Below are 26,300 nucleotides of genomic sequence, written 5' to 3'. Positions count from 1 at the left end.
CGAGTTATAAAAGGAAAAACGAATGGACGCAAAAGTACACGGACCCTGTTTAAGCAAATGGAAACAAGCTTATAATGCCAAGGTCTGATATTCGTATTGCCCTCTGCAACGTGTGACCAATAATGATAAAATATTTTATTAAATACATCTTCTTGTAAAGCACTGGAAGTCACTTCTTGAAAGTGCTGGAAAACTGCTTACATTTCACTCTTAAAAATATGTAGTGTGAACTTTGCATAGGCCTATAGCAGAGAAATTTGCATATAGAGAAAACAGGAACAGAGCCAAATACCTTTCACATGAATGAAGCATTGTACTGACGGGTCTGTTGAGGCTTGTGTGTGTGTTTGTCCAGCCCTCTGAAGAGCTTTATATAAGACAGAAATCTGTCAGACACATCATCTCTCAGACTCGATCCAGGAGAAGCTGCTCTTCTGACTCCGGCTACAGTCCAACAGGTTAGTATGTTTCTAATACTGAGCACTTGTGGACTCGTAGTTCATTTGAACACCTGTTTTCTGGAGCCAATGTTATTATACATTACAGACACATCAGAAAGTTTCTATAGAAAGTTCTTTAGAATTTTCCCTAAAGAAAGAGTGATTGGGGATTACAAATACAATCTAAAAGTGAGGGGGACTGAATGTCAAGCATGTTTTTTTTTGTTTTGTTTTGTTTTTTCAGACCTTTGTTGACAGGTTTTTGCTTAATTGGCTTATGTGTTATTTATGTTTAAAGGAGACATATCATGCTTTTAAATCGTTCCTTTTTACATATAAATCATACATTTGTAGTCTATATAAAGCGGAACTGCAATGCTTGGGTCTGATTTCCTCATTATTATAGCTCCACAGGCCCCTTTTCTACCCCTTTTCTGACGTGCGTCTGAGAGCAACTCGTTTTGGTGCGGTCTCTTTAAATACAACTGAGACACTTCATACCCCGCCCCCTCTCCAGAATGCAGAGGTGACACTCGGTTCAACTCCACCCCGTTCGGCCATTTTTGTAGTTTGATAGCAGAGATACGATTATCTAGTGGCACAGAAACTTTTTATTCACACGTTATTAACAAAATGTCAACAACGGAAGACTTGTCCAGCCAGCCTTACATGTTCGAGCCAGAGTCGGAGCCGGAGCGAGATGAAAATGAAGACGACGAGCCAGCAGAACAACGTCTTCATATGGATGTATCTAGGGCTGTCCCCGACTATGGATTTTCATAGTCGAATCAGAATCGTCATGTCTTGCCTATAGTCGACTAATAGTCGAATCATGTGTATGGGGGCGGGGCTTTAACGTTTCAAAGCCGCGATGTACAGAAAATCACACAAAGATATAGAAGAAAATGTATAAAAACATTTTGGATCAATAAAACTAAGAAATAACAGAAATAACTCCAGAAAGGCCAGAGACAGGATTTGCATTTCACATACAAATCAAATTAAATCGGATAAATTACCTGTGCGAGCAGGCTCTATACACCACAACATCGATAAACGGAAAAAAATAAACAATTAATTTACTAAATTAAATTAGAACAGAATATACCTCTCTAATAAATAAAAATACAAAACGAAATAAATCAGAATCAAGTCACAAGGTGAGCAAATGTGTGCAAAATGCCTAAAGTGCAGAGGAACATATATTCAAAACACAAGCCACAAATAGTTAGATTAGATAACCCTGACAGATCAATAAATACAATTAAAATAAAGAAATTATTAAAATAACGATAGAAGCTAGAATTTTCAACTTTGTCTTTTTAACTGCACAAACAACAATAAATGCTAAACTGGAGAGGCAGTCTTTTTAGCTAAAAATGTTCACAGCATCCAAAAATCAAATTAGAACCGGCTGAAAAGTTTTGAAATCACTTGTACCCTACCTGATCGAGAGAACAAACCCAGTCTTTCACTCTGTCTGTGTCCGTTGGAGTCTTTTCAAATTGTGCGCGCGGATAAAATACATTCTAACGTGAAACCCAGTCTATGCGTGAAACGTGTTAACGTTGGCCGGCAGAAGTGCGATCATGGTTTTCCTGATGCTAAATCCAGCCTTGGAGAATATCCTTTCTGATGGTGTACATCCATACTTTAGATTTTCTTATCCCAGACATTGTTAAAGATTTAAATCCTTGCCGCGAAGACGCTCCTCTGTCGGTCACGGATTGAAAGTGAAACTTAAATCTGTCACGGGGTGTTTGGATTTATTCATGCACGTTAAAAAATATTTATTAAAAGCTTCTTTCTTTGCACATTTTTATATACAGCATTATCATAATAGGCTGAATATTAACGTATTGACATAAAAGCTAGTTCTATGTGAAATCAGACATTGAGCGCCCTCATACAGCCAAAGTGGCATGATCCTCGTTCATAACACCTCCGCGAAGATTCGACCGGGAGATCGGTAGTCGAATCAGGCTCCTCCTATCGAAGCATCGAATCTTCGACTATTCGGGGTCACCCCTAGATGTATCGCAATGGTGTGTTACTGTATTTACACATGAAACTTTGGTCTTCCGACCTTTTACCACCGTGTCGATTTATTTTGATTAATATGTGCGAGGGAGAGAAAGCAAGACAGCGTCTAGTTTGGAGATGGTGTCTTGTTTACACTTTCGCCTGGCTCCGAAGAGAGAGATCGCGCGACCGGGTCTCTCTCTCTCTGCTCGTTCTTTCAGTTAAAGCCCATGTTGCAGGTTAACCACCACTGTCGATTAATGGGTACATAAATCACTCAAGATATGTATATAATTTTTAAAATGTCCCAAAAATGGCCTTAAAGACCTGTTTTTTACGTTTTTGATATTAACGTTTTTTTTACGCAATTCGGTGATGACGTCACGTTGGGGAGAAGTGGAGGAAAGCTAGCCTCAGCCTAGTATTATGGTGCGTTCAAGTCATCTCGTATAGATCGTATTTACGAGTTGAACGCTCTTGAATGCCACCACATTGTGAAGCGTGTAGCAAGCGATTTGCAAAGATTAATATAAATATTAATTATAGGCTAAAGGTTAATAAAACGTTACACTCACTTCTTCTTCTGGAGGTGCAGCAGGAACACGAATAGTTGGTACAGATACATTTTTTTCAGGAGCAGCTTCTTAGCAAAACCAGCTTTACTGACCCTCGTTTGTAAAGCAGTCTGGTGTGAAATGATTCGCGCAAACATTGACGTTGATCGTGGGGAATATTCTCTTCGAAAACAAACTCAGCCACTGCGTCTTCAGTGGTTCGGATTTAGGAATGCCGTAAATACTTAATAATTAAATGCATGGTCCGAGGAGAATGAGTGGAGAGTTGGTGAAGTGTCCTGGTGAGTTGCTATCATTTAGCAACGCAGCAATGAGCACTGGAGCTAGTCTACGAGCAGCAATGCACAATAACGACACGTTTTTTTTTTTTACTGTCCTTGAATAGCACCGAGTGAAAAATCAACGTTTTCTTTATATCTAGTGGCAGTGATCATGACGTTAGTTCAGATAAGTACCGGTAATCTTTGTCGTAGTAACTTACTGGTAAACTTTGTCCTTGTCATCTAGAAATAAAAGGCATCATGCTAGCTACATGGGTGTTTCTAAGCGTTTATCTCTTCCTCCGGTGAAAATGTTGTTGCAAACGTAGCCGCCGCGTGTCTGTCGCTGTGTTTTTATGTGGGCGCCGGCGGTGCCGTCCCATGGAAACTGCGTTGGAAAGCTTGTGCTGTTACGTTAGGGAAGCGAGTGCGTTTTGGTCGCTGGTCGAGGAGCTCACCCTGCGACCAGATGTGACGTGCCTCACTCAGCATCCAGAGTTTTTACACCAGCACAAACACAGTAGTTCACCATTGTCAATCTACCTATATATTTCTATATATTTATCTATCTAGCTGCTAGCTAGCTATGCTAACGTTATGCTATCTGGCTGTCTGCCTGTCTCTCTATATACTAGCCTATCTATCTATCTATCTATTTATCGGTCTGTCTGTCTATATCTATGTATTTATCTATAATCTGCGCTAACGTTATCTGAATACTCTCGTCTGCTACTCGTCTTTCTAGTCACTCTTACGCTGCGTTCCAGGCAGGTTTTTGAGCACGTAAATCACGACTTCAAACCACGACTCACGACTTTGTAGCGTTCCAGGCAACCTGTAACCCGTGTTTTTCCAACCTTATACCCGTGAAAGTGCACTGGAATGGCAGTCAAACCCGTGACTTCCCACCCGTGAACTCGTACTAGGTCGATGTACTCCCAGTTACGAGTTGGAAAAACACGGGTTACAGGTTGCCTGGAACGCGGCATTAATGCGGGCCGCGGGCTTTGGTAAATTCTCTCCCCAACGTGACGTAATGCAATGCATTGTGGGGGAAAGGAGAATCGTTGCAAACTGCTGTAAGATAGTACCTACTTTTTCGTATTATATTCCGCTTTGTGATACCCAACAACATAAAATACAATGGATAACAGTTTAAATGTTTATTACCAACAAGTAAACTGCACAAATTCGATGAAAAAAAAACCTGCAACACGGCCTTTAAACATGCACCCTGTCACAAGCGCGGCAGTTCATCTACATTAGACGGTGTAATGAAGTGTGTGGGTTACTACTTCCAACAACCGAACATTTTAACTTACCCTCTCGTAACTTCTGCATCCTTTAGCTTGGACTACAAAATTGCAGCGAGAAATAAAAATGGCGGATTGCTCGAAGTGTTGGGCTGGAAGTCAATGTCCTTATTTGGCAGTTCCGCTGCAAATACTGTGACGTAATAGTTCACAAAACGTCATAGATAACAGAAAAATCGGAACAGGTTGAAAAATAAGGCCAAAACAGAACATAAAGATATCAACGAAGCACCTGAAGAGAATAATTTAAACTTTTCTGAACTTCTAAACACTCCAAATATACAACAAAATGCATTTAAGGGCTAAAAAAGTGGATTTAGCATGATAGCCTATGTCCCCTTTAAAGAAAGAAAGATATGTTCTTGCACACTATTGTACTATATTGTTTACATATTTCAAATTGTTTTTTTGTTTTTTTGTGTAGGCTAAGTCAAACTCCAAGCTTTTAAAAGTACTTTCTGGTTAGGCTTTTTCAAGACAACTTTAAGTTTATCTACAAACGTTTTTATCTAATTGTAAAGTGTTACCAAATTATATACAGTATGGTAGACATCATGTAGGCTACACGTTACAACGCTGCATGATTCAAGTGGCTATTAATGCATTAAAATACAAATTCAGCATTAACAATCACCATCTTTATTCTAATTTGAAGGGCTTTGATAACATATCTGTGAAAATAAAAGACATTACGAATTAGAAAAGAAAGACTGAAAATAAGCGCATGTTTGCGCGTAGCAAACATTTTCAATTTCCAACAAAACTTGTTAATTATTCAACTGAGTCCATACATCTGTAATAATAAGCAGAGTTATTCATCACTGTGCAACAATTCGGATACCACACGACAACTTGACTTGACAACAGTGCTTGACTTTTTCGTGAAAAAGTAGTGTAGAGTTTTTTGCCATTTTGAACTCATTGCGACCTCTATGAAAATGATGGATACAGCGCCGGTGCGAGCATGGGCGTGTCTTGATGCACGAGTGACTGATTACCATGGAAACGTGAAAGTCTGGATGCAGGGTTCTCAAGTTTTATCAAAAGCTTGGAGTGAGATCACATGCAGTTATATTAGGGGAGAAGCCCTAATGGAGAGTAATACACAATTACACAATAACCATAACGCGTTGTTCATTATAATCGTGGGATTATTAATTAAATTTATAATGTTGTACATAGAAAACATGGTAATGTACCTGAGTGTAAACAGCCGCATTCATTATCATCATCATGACTAGTCGAAATGGTATAATGTTTTATTGTGTTGTGGGACATTGTGAACAAATTACATATTAGAGTAAGGTGTGTGTGTGTGTGTGTGTACACAAGAGTACACACTCCAGCTTATGAAATGTGTTTTGTGTTGTAAGTGTTTGTTGCACATTTTGATGCCTTGATAACAGGGGTAGGGGGCTCCCACTTGAGTGATAAATGTTGAGCTGAGTAGTGATGGGCGGATCGATCCTGAAGTATCGATACTTCGATACTGACGTGGTATCGAAAAGGATCGATCCTCACATAAAAATATCGATCCAAATGTGTATTTTTTTACCAGTAATTTTTTTATTAATTTAGCACGCAATTCAGTGCGTAAAATAAGCTTCTAAGTGGAAAAATAAGCGAATGTTAGCGGATAATTGTGTAGGATAGAACTTTTTCTCCTAGTCATCTGGATACAAGCCGAAACCAATCAATCAAAGAGAGCATTCGATGCTGGTGCTTCGCTGAGCTCACAGGCCCAGTGCGTTTGGGAAACGAAGCCTTGCTTAGATGACAGAGAAACAATCGGGAGTTATTTCGCAATAAACAAACCAAAAGTGTACATAACGGTTCAAAATGTTGACGTCAGTAAGATTTTTTTAATGAAATTAATATTTTTATTCAACAAGGATCGATGCATTAAATTGATCAAAAGTGACAGTCAAGGGTTTTACACTGTTAAAAAAATCTACTTCATATAAATGCTGTTCTTTCAACTTTGTTCATCAAATAATTCTACATAAAATGTATCATGGTTTCCACAAAAATATGAAACTGTTTTCAACACTGATAATAATAAGAAATGTTTCCTGAGCAGCAAATCAGCATATTAAAATGAAATATCATCATGACTGGAGTAATGATGCCGAAAATTCAACTTTGATCACATGAATAAATTACAGTATACTATGGCATAGAAAACAGATGTTAAATTGTAATATTACAGTTTTTACTGTATTTTTGATCAAATAAATGCAGAAGAGAATTAAAAATCTTACAGACCCCAAACTTTTGAACAGTAGGCTAGTACTAGTAGGCTATAGTAGGCTAGTACTATAATTAGGGTAGTTTTGTAAAAGTCACTGGCTAATTACTGGCGAGTTGAGAGCACAAATCACAAAATATTTAGGCCTAGTAGTCATGAAAACATATTCAGATTTAGCATATTAATGATGCATTCACCTCATAAATCATGACACACTGCTCTAGCACAGGACAGTGCATACAAGTTCAAGTGTATGCTTTTAAAATGAAAAAGTATTGGTATCGGTATCGATATCGGCGATACTGGCCCTGTATTTACTTGGTATCGGATCGATACCGAAATTTGCAGTATCGCCCATCACTAGAGCTGAGCTGCAGACCACACCCCTTCAGCCTAGGTGCTTTGGTACTGGGTGTGGCTCCCAGCTGCAGACAGCTAGTTAGCCACCAGGTGGGAAGAATCTGGTGATTAGGGGAATTCACTCACAGCATGGTAAGCAGACTGGGAAGATGTGTGGAGAAACTGGGCCTGGAAATGATACTGCAGGACTAAAGCTTGTTTGTACAAGGAAGGAGTCGGTGAGCATTCGTTTGTGCAGTGTGGTGGATTTTAACATTTAAGTGAATCATATAGTTATACTTGGGGAAAAATGTGTGTATTTAAAAAAAAAAAAAAATCATGTGCTTGAATTGTAAGCTAAAATGTTATACATTTAACATCATGAAGGTTTAAAAGTACAGTTAAAAGAAATGTATTGTAAAGATTTTAAAAGGGTAAAAGTTGAAAGTGTGGGATTGTGTATTGTGTTAACGCTGCTAGAGTTTAAGGTTAAACTCATTTGAGTAGTGTTTTAAAAGTGTCTTCAATTTATTTGGGTGCTTTAGATATGAGGTTTCTTTTTTTACTTATTGTCAAGATTAATTTCTAGTGTTTAAAATTAAGTATTTGATCGTTTGTTATGATGTCTTATTATGGTTATTTGGGTTTATTGTATTTTTTATTGACCCACTTGTGTTTGTGTTTAAGGTTTTTTACCTGCTTTTGACCACGACAACTATCAAATAAAAGAAAGAAAAGAAAGAATTGATTCCTGGTCATTGAGTAAAATCCAGTCCAAACCTTCAGAGGCAAGCATACCCTTTCAAGTGGGGGAAACTGCAGGGTTGAACCTCACAAAAGTGAGGGCACTTGACAATAAAATATCTTTTTGCTTTTTCCCTGACATCTTTGAAAAATACAAATGCAATGGCAATGATTAATGTTTTGACAGGATATAAAATATTACCCAGAGCACTCTGCTTTAATACATGCATGTAGCCTTAACGTAACTAGAAATACTATTAATATAGTATAATATATAATTTAAAATAAAATGAAGAAATACATCTTCATTCCTTCCTTCCCATACCCACTAACAATTCCCTTAGTTTCAGAAAACGTAAGCTAGCCAAACTGAGCCAAAGCTTCTGGCCTGGGGCTCGTTCTTCGTAGGTCGCTAACTTAGTTAGCTGGATTTGATTGTTGGCGATTTGGCATGATCTTGGATCGTTTGGTTCTTCGAAGCTCATCCTGGACTTGCTGTCATAGCAACAGATGCGCAAGCTCAAACCTGCTCGGGAGCAGAGGCTTATTTCATGTAAACAGGATTAGATCGCGGCTTCATAAGCGGAGATGATACGGGAAGTCCAGCGCAGCGCGATAGTGCACTTTCTGAGATGTTTTTTTTTTTTTTTCTCGTGACTCGTGAGATTGTCGTTTACATTATTAAATTGTTGGAAACGCACATTTATTTTCGACTCGTTGTCGGAGTTTGGCTTTAAATACAGCACAAACTGTTTGCATTGCCCTAAGATTATTTGCGAGTGGCTCTTTCCTTTACACTATTGGAGATGCGGAGAACTTGATGGAAAGTGCTGTCTGTCGTGTCATTTGGAGTTTACCTGGCGCTTTTAGGTTTAAAAAAGGTTTTTTTTTTTTTTTTTTTTTTTTTTTTTTGGCATTTCCAAGCCACTTAAGACCCAATGTTGTAAAGCAGTTTTTTTTAAAGCAATTTCTTTAGGCTATCATCATTTTTTATGAAGATCATACAATCATGACCATGCCGATTACAGTATGTCACTCAGGCTTCACTAACGTGATTGGTACCATAGACTAGGCTAGACTATAGGCTGCCATCAAGGCCTCAATGAAGGGGATTATGTGAACAGAAAGGGGGTTCACAATGTAAATGTGCAGCCCAGTTACTATTGTGATTCTTAATATTCCAGATTAATAATATTATATCAAATAAAAAAAAGGCAGTTGACTAAAATCTTCCATAATCACAAATGTGAAAGCAAAAAGGCCAGGATCTGTGCATGACTTAAGAATTTTCAGAGATTCACATTCCTGCACATTATTTGAAAGTGGTGAGGAAAGTTCCACAATTAAATATCAAGCTCACTGTATTACATACACTTATTGATCCTAACAGAACTGCATTTGTTCATAGGTGATTATGACATGTTCCTGCAGACAGGTGTTTTATGACCCCATTCCCTGACCCAAACCAGTTACAATGCAGCTCTAGCCAGGACAAGGGCACACAATAAAAATGAACTTCAGCTAACTAAAGGGAAGATTTCAGTGTCTGAGAAGTCTGAGGGTTGCACACCTGACAGGGCCTGTGACATTGCTGCATGTGCCATATTACACAACATTGCCAAAAAAAAAAAAAAAAATTTATTAAATGTTTAATAAAAGACAAATATGCTTAGTTCCTTGAGTTTTATTTAAATTGTTCTTTGTAAAGGCGAGCATACACTGTGCGATGTCTGTGCGATTTCAGCAAGGAACCTACTCACACTGAACGAGTAGATCGCATGCGATGTCAAGCCAAAGCTCAGGATTTATGTGCTCACACTGTACGGTCTGAACGTCGAGCTGCGACTTGACTGCTCACACTATACGTGTGAAATATGCGCGAATCAGCGCGATAAATCCTCGTGCCGGGTTGCGCCTATGGACGATATCATAGCCTATCCAGAGATATTGTCAAAACAAGCATCAGCTATCAATATCAAGAAGATTTAGCATTTCCAATTTATATATTAAATTATTAGTAGGCTTGTATTATTATTATTATTATTATTAGGGAAGGCTACTTTTATTATTAAACTGATAGGCTATTATAATTACATAGCCACGCAACAATTTCATAGCGCATCAACGCATAACTAACGCGCTGTGAGGATAATAAAATATTAGCCTACATAGAAGCTTTACTTCTCCTCATTAAAAATTGTCTAAAACATTTAGGTCGATTACAATGAATTATACATATAATTAATTATTAACAGTCTATAATATGTCCGAACACTGCAATAATTCATCAATGAAAATTAAAAACAGCTTTATTTCCAAACATTTTTTTAATAATAAAAGAGGCAAAGTGTACATCGCAGGTGGCTTGGAAGAAGTGATGGTTAATCCATTTTGCAACACGAACTGGAGGTAAGCAACAGTGATAGCTTTGAACTACAGAACTTAAAGATCTCCCTTTTTTCGTTAGGGTTAGGTTTTTTTTTTTTTTTTTTTTTGCTGCAGATGAAACTGTTTTCGCGCATGCGCAGTGAGGGAAAAAACACTGAGTTTAGGGCAATCGGTTCGTAGCTCTGCTTCAACTGTGCGATATAGTCACGAGGAGCGACCAAAATTTCTAACATGCCTGAAATTCATCCGACCATCCGATTGCCGGTCGTGAGAGGTTAATCGCCTCTCGTTTCCCCCTGTACACTGCACGAACACTGCACGACAAAGCTGAAAATCGGCCCGACCCGAAAAAGAGTCGCACGAGTCAGAATTCGGCTCAAAATCGGACGAAAATCGCACAGTGTATGCCCGCCTTAAAGAAAAGCCAGTGGTCAAGTGCCTGCAACAAGAGATATTAGACACATGCCTCATGCAACAAATAAAAAGGAAAAGTTGTCTATCCACTGCCCACCTGTAGGCCTATGTCTCCTCTGTCTGTGCAGACTCTTCTGTAGGCCTTTCTGTAGATGTGGAATCCTGCAACTTATATTGCAGCCATAAAGCATACAAGTATAAATGAAGTAAAGTTATTTATGCACTTGCAGGTAGGCTAGTTCCTCCATATGACAGTTATCTGAGAGGGTTTATTCAATGGAAACAAATGGACATTACAAAGTCTTATACTTTCTTTCCTTTGGAAAGTTAGAAAATGTCCACTTACTGCACATATTTCAGCCACCACTTTCTTGGGAACAGATACAAGTGTTGGTGTATTATGTAAAAGTGCACAAAAGAGGAAAACACAATGTCATTACAATGAACTACACTGGGGAAAATGTGATCAATAACTCATGGCAAAATATTTTTACATTAACATAAGTTTATCAGTTTTCACTTTCACAAGTCAAAGCAATTCATCACTTTTAATGCGGCCTTCATTTAATGCAGCAATATGTACAATTATTTTACAGTGTAGGCTACTAAGATCTTTTCTTTTTTTCAGCCTTTTTCTTGGTTGCTTTTATAAACAGACAAACATTTATTTAACAGTGCCTTTTATAGAAGAGAAGAGACTATAATATAACTAAAAATTACCATTAGGCTATGTAGAATATTTTTGTACTTCACTTTTATTTGTTCCCATGTTCTAGTGTGGTGACTCTGACATTACAATGAACAAAGTAGCCTAATTATGCAATTATTAAAATACAAATAAGGCTAAGTGATAAAAACATCTAACATGGCCACTTCTAACGGATTTAAATTGTCTGCTACTTTTTGCCAGCCCTCTCTCCTGGCTTTTGCAGACTTTGAGGTGTTCCCTGGCGTTTTGATTAAACATTAAAATTCCGAATAAAACTTCGACTATTAGTTCTTGCTCTGCTGAGGAGAAAAACTGAGCCCGCTCTTTGGCCACGCTGAGCAGCCAATAGCAGCGTTGCTGATCAATGTTTCTACTATCGATACATATCCCCTTTTAAACCAGCGCATGAACGCACAGTTATCTCAGATAACTCAATCCAGCGATACTAATCATAAACAACAGGTGAGTTCGAAGAACCCAATTAGCCGGATCATGATTAGCACGATGATATCATCTTGGATGTGTCATTTGATCTCGGATGTAATAAGCAACGTACGAAGAACGAGCCCCTGGTTGCAAAGTAGTTGTAGAGTTTTTGACTGCATCAATAATAATGTTACGATGGGCTATATATTAAATGTTCTAGCCTAAAAATGTTAGACAAGCTTTCTTCTAACTTACCTTCTCCATCACGACGTGTGTTCGCGCGATGTTGTTGGTTACCTAGTAACGAACGTACGGTGGCCGAGAATTTTCCGTCAACTTCCGTTCGCACATCTATGTTGCCTTGTAACGAACGCAATCTGGGGTCCGTTCTTCGTACGTTGCTTATTACATCCGAGATCAAATGACACATCCAAGATGATATCATCGTGCGAATCATGATCTGGCTAACTCGGTTCTTCGAACACACTTGCCGGATATGATTAGTATCGCTGGATTGAGTTATCTGAGATAATTGCGCGTTCATGCGCTGGTTAAAAGGGGATATGTATCGATAGTAGAAACATTGATCAGCAACGCTGCTATTGGCTGCTCAGCATGGCCAAAGAGCGCGCTCAGTTTTTCTCCTCAGCAGAGCAATAACTAAAGGTCGAAGTTATTCGGAATTTTAATGTTTAATCAAAACGCCAGGGAACACCTCAAAGTCTGCAAAAGCCAGGAGAGAGGGCTGGCAAAAAGTAGCAGACAATTTAAATCCGTTAGAAGTGGCCATATTAGATGTTTTTATCACTTATTAGCCTATATTTTTGTATTTTAATAATTGCATAATTACTTTGTTCATTGTAATGTCAGTCACCATACTAGAACATGGGAACAAATAAAAGTGAAGTACAAAAATATTCTACATAATGGTAATTTTTTGTTATATTATAGTCTCTTTTATAAAAGGCACTGTTAAATAAATGTTTGTCTGTTTATAAAAGCAACCAAGAAAAAGGCTGAGAAAAAAATAGAAAAGATCTTAGTAGCCTACACTGTAAAATAATTTTTGCTGCATTAAATTAAGGCTGTATAGTCATTTCAACTGTTAAATCTTGAGTAATGATGAATTGCTTTGACTTGTGAAAGTGAAAACTGATAAACTTATGTTAATGTAAAAATATTTTGCCATGAGTTATTGATCAGATTTTCCCCAGTGTAGTTCATTGTAATGACATTGTGTTTTCCTCTTTTGTGCACTTTTACATAATACACCAACACTTGTATCTGTTCCCAAGAAAGTGGTGGCTGAAATATGTGCAGTAAGTGGACATTTTCTAACTTTCCAAAGGAAAGAAAGTATAAGACTTTGTAATGTCCATTTGTTTCCATTGAATAAACCCTCTCAGATAACTGTCATATGGAGGAACTAGCCTACCTGCAAGTGCACACATAACTTTACTTCATTTATACTTGTATGCTTTATGGCTGCAATATAAGTTGCAGGATTCCACATCTCCAGAAAGGCCTACAGAAGAGTCTGCACACACAGAGGAGACATAGGCCTACAGGTGTATAGCCAACTTTTCCTTTTTATTTGTTGCATGAGGCATGTGTCTAATATCTCTTGTTGCAGGCACTTGACCACTGGCTTTTCTTTACAAAGAACAATTGAAATAAAACTCAAGGAACTAAGCATATTTATCTTTTATTAAACATTTAATGAAAAGTCTTTTTTTTTTGGCAATGTTGTGTAATATGGCACATGCAACAATGTCACAGGCCCTGTCAGGTGTGCAACCCTCAGACTTTTCAGACACTGACATCTTCCCTTTAGTTAGCCAAAGTTCATTTCATTGTGTGCCCTTGTCCTGGCTAGAGCTGCATTGTAACTGGTTTGGGTCAGGGAATGGGGTCATAAAACACCTGTCTGCAGGAACATGTCATAATCACCTATGAACAAATGCAGTTCTGTTAGGATCAGCATAAGTGTATGTAATACAGTGAGCTTGATATTTAATTGTGGAACTTTCCTTACCACTTTCAAATAATGTGCATAAATGTGAATCTCTGAAAATGATTAAGTCATGCACAGATCCTGGCCATTTTGCTTTCACATTTGTGATATGGAAGATTTTAGTCAACTGCCTTTTTTTTATTTGATATAATATTAGGCTACTAATCTGGGATATTAAGAATCACAATAGTAACTGGGCTGCACAAATTTACATTGTGAACCCCCTTTCTGTTCACATAATCCCCTTCATTGAGGCCTTGATGGCAGTCTATGGTAGCCTATAGTCTATGGTACCAATCACGTTAGTGAAGCCTGAGTGACATCTGTAATCGGCATGGTCATGATTGTATGATCTTCATAAAAAATTATGATAGCCTAAAAAAAACAAAAAAAAAACACTGCTTTACAACATTGGGTCTTAAGTGGCTTGGAAATGCCACAAAAAAACAACAACAACAACAAAAAAACTAAAACTGTTTTTTAAACATAAAAGCGACAAAAAAACGACAATCTCACGAATCACGAGAAAAAATATATATCTCAGAAAGTGCACTATCGCGCTGCGCTGGACTTCCCGTATCAGCTCCGCTTATGAAGCCGCGGTCTAATCCTGTTAACATGAAATAAGCCTCTGCTCCCGAGCAGGTTTAAGTTTGCGCACATGTTGCTATGACAGCAAGTCCAGGATGAGCGTTGAAGAACCAAACAATCCAAGATCATGCCAAATCGCCAACAATCAAATCCAGCTAAGTGAGTTAGCGACGTACGAAGAACGGACCCCTGGCCGAGATACGTGCTGGCGGCAGGAAAGTTCACTTTGTGTGCCCGCGCCTCGTATACAACGTTATAAAGCTTGCAGGACAACTTGGTTGGCATTGCCTTTTCAGCGTGAGAAATACACAGTGTGGCGTGTGAGCGAGTGAAATTGGTTGAATTGCGTGAGTCTCACGGCCAATGCGTGAGACTTGAGAACCCTGCTGGATGCATACACATTGGCCCACGAAAATGTCTCCTGCATCCCCCTCGTAATCTACGCCCATGCACTCACAACTGCAGTTGAGTTCACTTCAAGTTCAATGTCGGTAGCAGCCGGGCTATCGTCAGACCCGCTCCAGTCCAAAGTACACCACAGTAACCGACCGCTAATCATTAACATGTGTGCAATATATGTACACAATAAAGGGATAAAACTTGATACATATCAAATATTTATAAATGAAGACAAAAATAGCATTACATGTGATAGTCAAAGTTTTACTCTTTATTGTGTGCATTTATTGCAGTATATTGAAAAATATAAGCACTAGTTTCCTTACATATATGGAAATGTATAATATATCACATTATATTTAGGGGCCAAGCACCGAAGGTGCGTAGGCACCTATTGTATCTGTTCCCGTTCTTATTATTCTTCCTCTGCCATGGAAGTCTATGGCAGCCCATAGAACCATTTGTGGGAAAGTTGTAATGGTTTGACATTCTGATAGAGGACAGTCCCAACATTCAATACACCAATTTTGGTGTGTTTAACTAATTCCCTCTAGTGCCACCACCTGTCCAAAGTTTCACTCATATGTATGCTAATTACATTTGAACGTAAGGCCAATCAACAAAATTATTTTTCCTCTGATTCCTGAGCTCATGACAATTTGATTGCAGCCTTTGACGTCATTTGCCGTCATAGAAATATGGCCGTAATTTTGAAATGTCCAAAAACCCTACTTTTTTGAACTCTTCCTAGACGGTTTGTCCGATTTGCATTAAAATTTAACCAGATCAGCTTTAGGCAGTGGTGACAAAAAAAAAAATGGAATTCAAGTTGATTTTTCAAACCGTTCTCTAAACGCATGAACAGACGTAACGCTGGTGCGTATTTTTTCCCGTACCCATGTTAGCAGGTCAGAGCTTTCACACACTGCACGCGGTTGCAGTCCGTCGATCCGTTCCAGGAGCGGTGCGTATACAGCAGTGCAGAGATCGTTTCCGCACCGAGTCTATTTCTGCTGTGCTGCAAACGCTGAATTAAAGTGACAGCGTATGTTTCATGGTCAAAATGAACACAGATTGACCTGAAAATGTAGTAATTTCATCTGAAAATGTAGTAAAAAATCATCTTTTGGAAACTGAACTTAATGCCTTAATTTAAAAAATTAGGAAAAATCCTACCTTTAAGGACACCAATTTTCTTTGTGAATGAATAATGTATCGTAAATAAATAAATGTTCTTCCTTAAAATACAGGGTGCATAAGTGAGTACACCCCTATGTTAAATTCCCATAGAGGCAGGCAGATTTTTATTTTTAAGTATTTTTTTTATATTTTTTTTAGGATACTATGCATCCTGATAAAGTTCCCTTGGCCTTTGGAATTAAAATAGCCCCACATCATCACATAGCCTTCACCATACCTAGAGATGGGCATGGTTTTATTTCAGATAGCCTAATAGCTAGTTTGATTTGCATTGAGAGATGATCTTATGGAAAGTACTCCATGCCAATCTCTAGGTATGGTGAAGGCTATGTGATGATGTGGGGCTATTTTAATTCCAAAGGCCAAGGGAACTTTATCAGGATGCATAGTATCCTGGATCCATGAAGTAACTGGCCTTTAAAAATAAAAATCTGCCTGCCTCTATGGGAATTTAACATAGGGGTGTCCAAAATTATGCACCCTGTATTTTAAGGAAGAACATTTATTTATGATACATTATTCATTCACAAAGAAAATTGGTGTCCTTAAAGGTTGGATTTTTCCTAATTTTTTAAATTAAGGCATTAAGTTCAATTTCCAAAAGATGATTTTTTATTCCTCTTTTTAGTCAACTTTACACATAAGCTGTATCTTTACAACGCTTTATCGTATTCAGACATAACTTGGTACATGTCATCACAAGCATGATCTGAGGCTACTGAAGGAGCCTGAGAAGTTTCGGAAAATCCTTGCTAAGTCCAACGATACCAAACATGCTAGGTTTTGCCTTACGGTTTGTGTAGCGTTGTGATTTAGCGCTTAAACAGCTTTTGCCAATATCTTCGAAACTGTTTAACAAATCGAGACGAAACCACCGTCAGAAGTTTGGAAACATAGGTCGATAGCTTAACGCCAATGCCCAAATGCGAAAACATTGATAGTAAGGGGTAGTAAAATTCAATCAAAGTCATGTGTCAGTCATTTTTTACGTGTTTTTTCATATAAATGTCTATAACTCTGAAGCGAATTGAGATATTTTCACCAAAATTGACACAGATGTATGGACTCACTCTGAGGACACATAAAAAAAATGGTGGGACTGAGCCTCTTGGTGGCGCTATAATAGAATAAAACATGAAATTCTCATTGACTTCAATACAGTATTGTGATATAATATACTATACTATACTATACTTTATAAACTCATCAACGTAACATTGCGAAATTTCGTATGAGTCATCGGCACCATGCTTTGAAGGTACTCAAAAAGTTTCAGGGCAGTGTCACCTTGTGAAAAGTTATAACAAAATTTCCAAAAAGGCTAATAACTCTTGAATACATCTGGCTATTGAAATGCCACTGGTCTTAAAGGGGGGGTGAAATGCTATTTCATGCATACTGAGTTTTTTACACTGGTAAAGAGTTGGATTCCCATGCTAAACATGGACAATGTTTCAAAAACTAAGTTGTACGTTTGAAGGAGTATTTTTGTTCCAAAAATACTCCTTCCGGTTTGTCACAAGTTTCGGAAAGTTTTTTTCGAGTATGGCTCTGTCTTACGTAAGATAGAGCGGAATTTCCTTATATGGGTCCTAAGGGCACTTCTCCGGTAAGATCGCGGCCGCGCGCGCACTCGTAGACCAGAGCAAGAGAGTGAAAGCAGTTCGCCATCAGCGCCCTGCCCGGCTTTTGGGAAGTCAGTGTCACCAAAGAAGTGTGTTTTTGGTTGCCAGGGCAAGACAACCCTGCACAGATTCCCAAAGAACCCAGCGTTAAGGAACCCGTGGATGGAGTTTGTTTTCCTGAGCATAAACGGAGTTGTGTAAAGACTGTTGTTCCCTGCATTTCGACGATGATTGTTTAATAAACAAAGCCCAGATCGGCGGATTTGCAGATCGTCTATTGCTTAAGGATCGAGCAGTCACAATGATAAAGGTTCGCGGTCGTGCGTGGGAACGGTGAGTAAAACTGTTGAACAAATGTCTCTGTGTGTTGTTAGCTCGGCGCGTTAGCACAGCTTTAGCTTTGCCCACACGGTCCGCCCCCAGCCGCTCGTTTTTTTCCGGAAAGACTCGGTACAGCCAATCTTTCAATTAAAAATCTAATAAAACAAAAGACTTTTTGGAGATATGAAAGATGCAACACTACTCTATAGGTACTCAAGATTAACAGGAGATTGAGTGAAAATGAGCATTTAACCCCCCCTTTAATAGATTCCCTGGGTCAAGCCGAGAACATAGATACCAAGTTTTCCTTATTTGGCCGAACTTCCTGTCCGCCATCTTGATTTTCATTCAATATCTACTTTTTCAAACTCCTCCTAGACCTTTTGTCCAATTTTCACCAAAATCAAATCGTATCATCTCCAGACCATGCCGACTAAAAGTTATGGATTTCGTGTCGATAGACGAAACCGTTTTCGTATAGCGCAGCAGCAAAGTTGAGGCATGATGCCGAAAGCACTATTCAGGCTTTATCTCTGCAATGCCTTGACATATTGACACCAAACTTTATATGTGTCATTGTCACTTTACTCTGACCACATCACATAAGTTTAGTAACTGCGCCACCTATTGGTCGAAAGTGATAATTAAATCATATTTTTAATTAAAGTTCATATGATTTTTTCAGCCATTTCGTCTAAAATCCTCTTTAAATGTCTTTAATTGCTCATTGTTGCAGTTGGTCTGACACTTTCAGCCATGTTGGCATGTCTTTTCGTCTTGTTCTTCTTGGACCCGGTAATTGCTGCTTGCAGCTATATTCGAACTTTAAACTTCTATCCAAGTATTTCTTTGATAATTTTACCTATTGCATCACAGAAATAATGATACTATGAGGTTAAAGTCTGTTTGTGTTTTGTTTTGTGAAGCTGTTTTATGACATCTCTCTCTGGGTCAGCGGCAGCACCAACTCAGATTTGAATGTTGCGATATGTTGCTGTATGGAAACCTCTTCAATTATAATAATCTACTGTTAGCATGGACCATACAGCAGCAACAACAATAATAGTTACATTAATATTATTAATAACACATGAAGCAAAATAGGCTATCTAGGCGATTTAATTACACGTTAAGCATTGTCGAATACACTCAAATGAGATCGATATGTACAAATTGCTGCACATTCATTGAATTCTGAATTTTACACACATAAGTTGAAAGCAATTTGTTTGTGGATAGTAAAACATGTCTGCAACATTTATCAAGTTCACGGATAATTGTGGGTGCATTTATTAATCATAATAAAGTATAGGCTACTACAAAAAAAAATCAGATTAGTCCAGAATATGAACGCAACACGTTTAATTTCACGTTAAGCATTTTCCTCCCATAGAAAAACATTATAAGAATGCTAAAATTTGGCTTAATGTATATTACAATGTCCTCCTTATTATGTAGAAATAACATGTTATTATTAATGTCGAAATCAACAATCAAATATTTCAGTATGGTGGCTAAATCAGGCTTTGGGACATTTTTACTAGAGTAAAATGGGTGCTCAGTCTATATTATTGTAGATGTAGTCTAAAGCCCTATTTGGACAGTAAGTGTTTCTCACGGGGTCGTAATTAGGTAATTTAGGTCCAAAAAGAGGACGTATGGTCACCCTACTGTTTTTTTGACAAACACCAAGGTCATGTGGTAATTTAATTAACGTCCAAATCCACATCTCTTTTTTTTTAGTTTACAAAAAGAGATTAATTCAAAATTCACTTTTAATTCCTTTTTGAATGTAAAAAAAAAAAAAAAAAAAAAAAAAGCTAGGTGAATCGATTTTTTTCTCTCAGCCCTAGTGGAGATTGAATGTTTGGTTTATTCTGTGTTGCAGGTTCAGGCACGATGAGCGGCATTATTCCCAAGAGCAAAGCAAAAGGCATTGACATCTGTGCAAACTTCCACCGCGATTATATAATCCGCTCTGATCTCGGCTGCTTTATGGAGACAATTGATGTAAAAGAAAATGCTGAAACCTCTATTTTCAGTCTGCACCCTGCCTGCAAAGATGGAGACCACTACATTCGTGATATTATCTACTTTTACGTCATCAAGGGCAATTCCTACCGCAGAGTCACCAGCCTGGAGACAGACAACGATCCCAAAGTTTTCAGCCTTCATCCCAACTGCCGAGGCGGAGACCACTACTTTGCAACCTTGGACTTTTACAGTGTCAAAAACTATTTTTACATCATCTTCCAAGAAAAGGGCACTTATCGAAGAACAAAAAACTTGAATGAAGACTCCGAAGGTGTAGAATACGAGCTCCATCCCAACCTCAGAAACGGCCTCTATTACTGGGGCAAATTAATGCCTGGCTGCATCTCATTCCTCAAGCCAGCCTCAGAGTGGGGATACGAGTACTACATCAGTAGCGACTTAAGCCAAGACAAGTGCGTTAGTGTCTATTCTGTTCATCCTGCTATTCTTAACTTCCTTCCTGGTGGGCTGTCAGTAACTAAAGGCCCAGTCTGTGGCACGTGGGAAAAGATTAAATATTTATTTAATGACAAAAAATCACCATCAAAATATGAAAACAGAATCAATAAAAAGGTTGGATACAATAAGGAGAAGATGTCTGAGATCACACACAACTGGAAGATAGCCACGTCAGTCACAGCTGAAACTGGAGATCTTGCCAAGCTAATTGCGAAGGTTCAGTTCTCCTTTTCTGCAGAATATGGAGGTTCACACGTCAACACTGAAAGTGAAAGCTGGAACGAAGTGACTGAAGTGGAAGAAACACTCTCATTTGAGCTGGAGCCGAATGAGTCTGTATATCTGTGGCAGTACAAACTGGGTATCGGTAAAGAACCAGTGTTGTTCTGCCGGGATATAAAGATAACAAATGATCCAAACCCTCCAACTGAAGTCCCACTGCCACCCGCTCAATCATGAAAACATATCAGGATGGTTTAACTCCAAGGATAACCAAGTGCTTCAGTTAAATACCTTAATTATAACTTCTCAAGCAACTATTTAGATATCTGCATGCACTGCTTATAACAAGGCTGTAATTGTTTATTATAGATTATTGATTTAGATTATTTAGTTACAGATGATGTAACTACAAATTACAACACTATTTAACAACTATCTTTATGATTAAAAGAAACTTATAGAGAATACTACCTTAAAATCTCACACATGTAACCTAACCTCAAATCTTTCAGTATGGTGGCTAAATCAGGCTTTGGGACATTTTTACTAGAGTAAAATGTGTGCTCAGTCTATATTACTGTAGATGTAGTCTAAAGCCCTATTCGGACAGTAAGTGTTTCTCATGGGGTCGTATGGAGTGTGTGTGTGTGTGTGTGTGGTGTGGGCGGCGGGGGGTGAATGCAACAACAAATACTTGACAAATGCATCCACAACCTTGCAAATATGTTATTGTACCTTAATACATAAAGTAATACATCCTTTCCATTCACATTTTGGCCCGCTATTTTTAGGGAAAAATATTTTAGCTTTTAACACCTTTTACATAACACTGTTTCTTTTCAGGGCCATAATTTAAAATAAAATAAAATCTACAGCACTATTTAAGTACAAATGTATTTCTGTCCTCCTGATGCTCCTGATTAAGATGCAGTTTAACCAATCTTTGCGTTACGCACATGACCCACTGGCGGGACCTAAAGCTTAAAGCAAAAACGGCGACTAAAAAAGCAAAAGCCGAATCCCGGACATTTTGGCCAATTAAGAAAAATCCTGGCCAGACGCATTTTTTTAGGTCTAAAAAGAGGACGTATGGTCACCCTACTGTTTTTGACAAACACTAAGGTCGTGTCCACTGCAGAGCACCGTACAATAACTGTTCGTATGCATGTTAAAGATCTAGCGTAGGCTATTACTGTATTACTGAAATGCTGGAAAGCATTTACAAGAACAATATTTCATCACCGCTCAAAAAGAAGAAAAGCACATAAACATTTGAAATGGTTCGTTATTATGGCAGCAATTATATAGACTACCTTAAAAAATAAACTTTACCTCATGTAATTTTGTATTTAGGCCCTACTTGGCATCTGACAGACAATCATGCGACTGACCACGTGAGCTGTGAGTTCCCGGGTTCAAAGGATCACAAAACTCGCTCTTCCATCGTCAATAAATCGGCATCCGAATGCATGAGTTTTATCACTGAGGTGACATGCACATTTATTTTTATGGACGTCCACATGAGAAACACTTACCGTGCGGATAGGGCTATAGTGTATCTGAAGTCGGCTGAAGTGTTTGATTCACAAGTCGTAAAATGCGCTGAATTTTGAACTCATGCATTTGGTGTAAACATGTAATCAAAAGCTTTTTGTTTTTCACTTATTTCACTTTATAGAATGCAATTTTGGTTTTAATATGTTAAATAAAGCTGGATACTGCTTTTAAAGTCTTGGTGTTTTATTTTTTTTATTTTGTATTTTTTTTTCTACCAAAGAAAACATTGTTGTGGTGTATGTTTGACAAATCTCTACTCCCAGTTATAACTCTATATTTACAGTAGGCATAATTATTGTGTATGCAGCATGAGTCAAACACTGTTCGTGAAGATTAATACGTAGATTAATGAATGAAATACAACTGTTCACGAACAGAAGATTGTATTTGACTCATGCTGCATACACATACGCAATAACAATTATGACTACTGTAAATATAGTTATAACTCCGATTAGAGTTGTTTGCATAAAATGCACTGTGAACATTCACATGTTTGCCCTGTGATAGGCTGCCTACAATTTATCTCCATAATATATACCATACTATTTTCTCTGCGCATATATTTTTTACTTACTTACATCAATCATTATCACATATTTTACATTTACATTTTTAACTGTAGGTACCACAGACAATTTAATATGGGCAAGTTTGTGTATATTTTACACGTAGTACAATACTGTAGCCTGTGCTGCATTTAAACACCAGACAGAGACAGATAATGATTTATTAAACAGGTGGTCTTTACTCATCTCACTTGCACAAAATAAATGCTGTAATAGAAAGCATAGAAACGCACAGGTGAAATACACTTAAAATTATATGCATTTAAAAATTTGGTCGGGTTGAAGTCATCCCTCCGGATCTTCTGCATCCACTCAGCCCGTCTCGCGGCGTCAACGGGGAATGCATGAAAGCTGACTTCTCTGTTATAACGTGACGACATGCCTACATAACGGCACACAACAATGAAGTGCTGAGGCTGTGACCCTCTGAAAGGCAAGTCACCTTGAATCCTAAAAACACTCATTGTGAAAAATATCGCTGTGTTGATGGAACTTGGTCGCTGTTGTCTCTCGCTATCGCTGTCAAATCACCGGAAGTACTGGCCCACACACTCAAGTTCGAAACGTCAACGGTCGCCATTTTGTGCACGGAGCGAATACTATACCACACCGGGTGTGTGAGAGGGAAATCTAGTTCAAAGAGGTTTAATATAGTTCGGGAGAGGGATCCCTCTAGTGGCGAGCAGAAGTTGGAAGAGAACAGAAGCAGAAGAGCCACGGGAGTCTCGTTTGACAGATTTTCAGGATGAGCCCATTTATTTATTCTTTTGCTCTTTATTGCGAGCTTTAATCAGATTGCATGAGAATATTTGGACCTGGTCTGACAAAGCGATTTATCACACATTCAACAACTGTTGCAACTATTAAAATTTTTAGCATTTATTGTTATAATGTCTCATCTGGATATTAAAACCCTCAAGTTTCTTCAATAATAATCCCAATATTATTTATTTTTACAATTATGTACCTAGTGAGTTCCTCTATAGTCTATAGCATTTAGAAATTTTCATCTTTTCAATTTACATTAACCTGAAATATTTTCAAATGAATCATAACTAATCAAATCGTGATATCTATATCGATACTCAGCCCTGTAGTTTGATTGAATCAAATAAAATCATCACACTAACAGATTCTTCTGTTAAGCTTAAGCCATTAGTTGGTCCACATCTTCCTCCAGGTGTGTTGATCATCTCGTTGCCCCATGGACGTTCCCTCTTCACCAGGGAGACTCTTTGTGAGCCGTTGCAAAGGACTTTCTCTCCTTGGCGAGGGAGGATTGTTACTAGCACGTCTTTGATCCCTCACTTTATGCTGTGGTTGTTGGTGTAGTTTAAGATGAAAGGCTTAGACCCAGGTGTCACACACAATTTTGCTGATCATTGCAAAAAAAATCTTTCCCTGAAATTTTTAGTATGGATTTTTCCATACCAAAACTCTATTTTTATTTTTTTCTTACCCAATTGGCAGATAATTTTGGTTGCTTTGTGCAAAAACTCACTTAAAGGTATAGCGGAGGATTTTCTTTTTCCGGGTGGGTAGTGTAAACTATTGGTCCACCTAAGTGTCAATCATTCTGGTGTTATGTTTACGTAAGGCCGTCGTACGTGCTCGTCCCTTAGTTTCCGCTTTCTGCGCATGCGCACTTTCAGGTGTTTATGTGTGGTGAGCTAGAGCTAAGCCATTCATTGAAGCTCGCCGTTTCACCGGGTCCTTTGAAAATGTCTGAGGGTCGCAAGAGAAAAAGTTTGTACGAACTGTATGAGAAGAAGAGAAAGGCCTCAGAAGAGAGAAACAAGATCAGAGTGTTTTTGGGAGATTGTTTCACACGATGGCGTGCGCTGAAAACACAGGTTGGGCTTCCCACTGATGCCTCAGTCGCGAAGTTTCTACTCGACAGGTAAAGTTTGGCATGCTATTTGGAGAAAAAGTGCAAATCTTCTTTTGGAAAGTAATCTTGTATGAGCGATGCCGACAGCAACTTGTAAACAGAGCGTGCACGAGGAGAACCTCGCACACGTTTAATAGGCGTTAGCAGGTAGCAGGTAGTGTGTTGCGCATGTGCATTTTTTCAAAAAGTGGAGAGGGCGGTTCTTATCTAAAATTCGGAAAGATCCTCCGCTATACCTTTAATTTTATTATTTTTCTGATCAGAAATCAATATATAATTTCTTATGTCATTTTATTTATCTAGTAAATGTTTCTTGATTTAAGGATTTTTTGATATTTGGACTGGACACAAGACAGAAATACTAAGTAAGAAAAGCCCTTTTTGCAGTGAAATCATTGCAGATTCAGCTGTTAGACCTCTATAATTGAGCAGTAAATTTATCTAGTAAATGTTTCTTGATTTAAGGATTTTTTGATATTTGGACTGGACACAAGACAGAAATACTAAGTAAGAAAAGCCCTTTTTTGCAGTGAAATCATTGCAGATTCAGCTGTTAGACCTCTATAACTGAGCAGTAAAGAGGAAAGCACTGACCCCTCTCATCCTCTGTATCACTCTTTTACTGCCATCAGGTCATCGGTTTAGAGCACCTTTGGCCAAAAATGAAGCTTACAGGAATTATTCCCACTGCAGTTTCTATCTATTAGTATATTGCATTTTACTTTCTGTTTATTTATTTACATATCCATAAGGTGTTTTTTCTTTTTTTTTTTGGATGAATTGTGTGATTTATATTGTGTAACAGATAGCGTACAACTAGCGAACTCCAGAAAGCTGTCGTCATAACTTTAGTGATTTTACTGGTGATTGCGCTTCTCAATATTTTTTCTATAAATAACAAACAACAAGAATTTTTTTAATGAACATTATGTTCACATTTACATACACTTATCCAGCGAAACATTATGATTTGATTTTGTGCGTAGTTCCTTTTAACCTAATTTGAAGTAATATACACTAAAAATGTATATTCAGATTATTTACAAACAGTAGAGAAATTAGCATGTCAGTACGCTACAACATATCACGTTACCAATAACACGAATCAAGTCTGCTTATAACAAAAATATATAGCAATAATCTTAATCTATTAATTCTTTAACACTTTAAATCACTATTTAGTATAAACAATTGCACTTTACAGTCATATATTTCCAAGTTTTAAACGATGGAATCAATAGCCTAGGAACTGCATGCACGTCGTTCTTGACTGCGTTCACTGAGAGAAACCAAAAGTAAACGTACTCGATAGGGATGCACCGATCCACATTTTTTCACTTCCGATCCGATCCCGATCCCTGAATTTGGATATCGGCCGATACCGATACTATTCCGATACCAGAGCTGTGTTTGCTTTAATATTGTTGTTATTATTATAGTTTGTTTTATATGATGCTGAAATAAACTTCTCTAAACGGGCAAGTATGATAACTTTAATGTAGCTGCTACGTATGTATGCATGTATGTCCCAAAAGGCAAC

At 38.0% G+C, this 26,300-nt stretch overlaps 1 protein-coding gene across 1 annotated transcript; it reads left to right on the top strand.

Annotated features, from left to right (window-relative positions):
* The first annotated feature begins 394 nt into the window (after positions 1-394).
* Positions 395-22,469, top strand: LOC307164971 (uncharacterized protein). Its single transcript, XM_079882224.1, has 2 exons — positions 395-458; positions 19,917-22,469. Exon 2 carries the CDS (start codon positions 19,928-19,930, stop codon positions 20,978-20,980), a length of 1,053 nt encoding a protein of 350 aa, XP_079738350.1. The 5' UTR covers positions 395-458; positions 19,917-19,927; the 3' UTR covers positions 20,981-22,469.
* The last annotated feature ends 3,831 nt before the right edge of the window (positions 22,470-26,300 follow it).

The sequence above is a fragment of the Squalius cephalus genome (genome assembly GCF_949319135.1).
Source record: "Squalius cephalus genome assembly, chromosome: 9".
Taxonomy (NCBI): domain Eukaryota; kingdom Metazoa; phylum Chordata; class Actinopteri; order Cypriniformes; family Leuciscidae; genus Squalius; species Squalius cephalus.
Note: the sequence above shows the minus strand (reverse complement) of the source record. Positions and strands in the feature narration are given on the sequence as shown.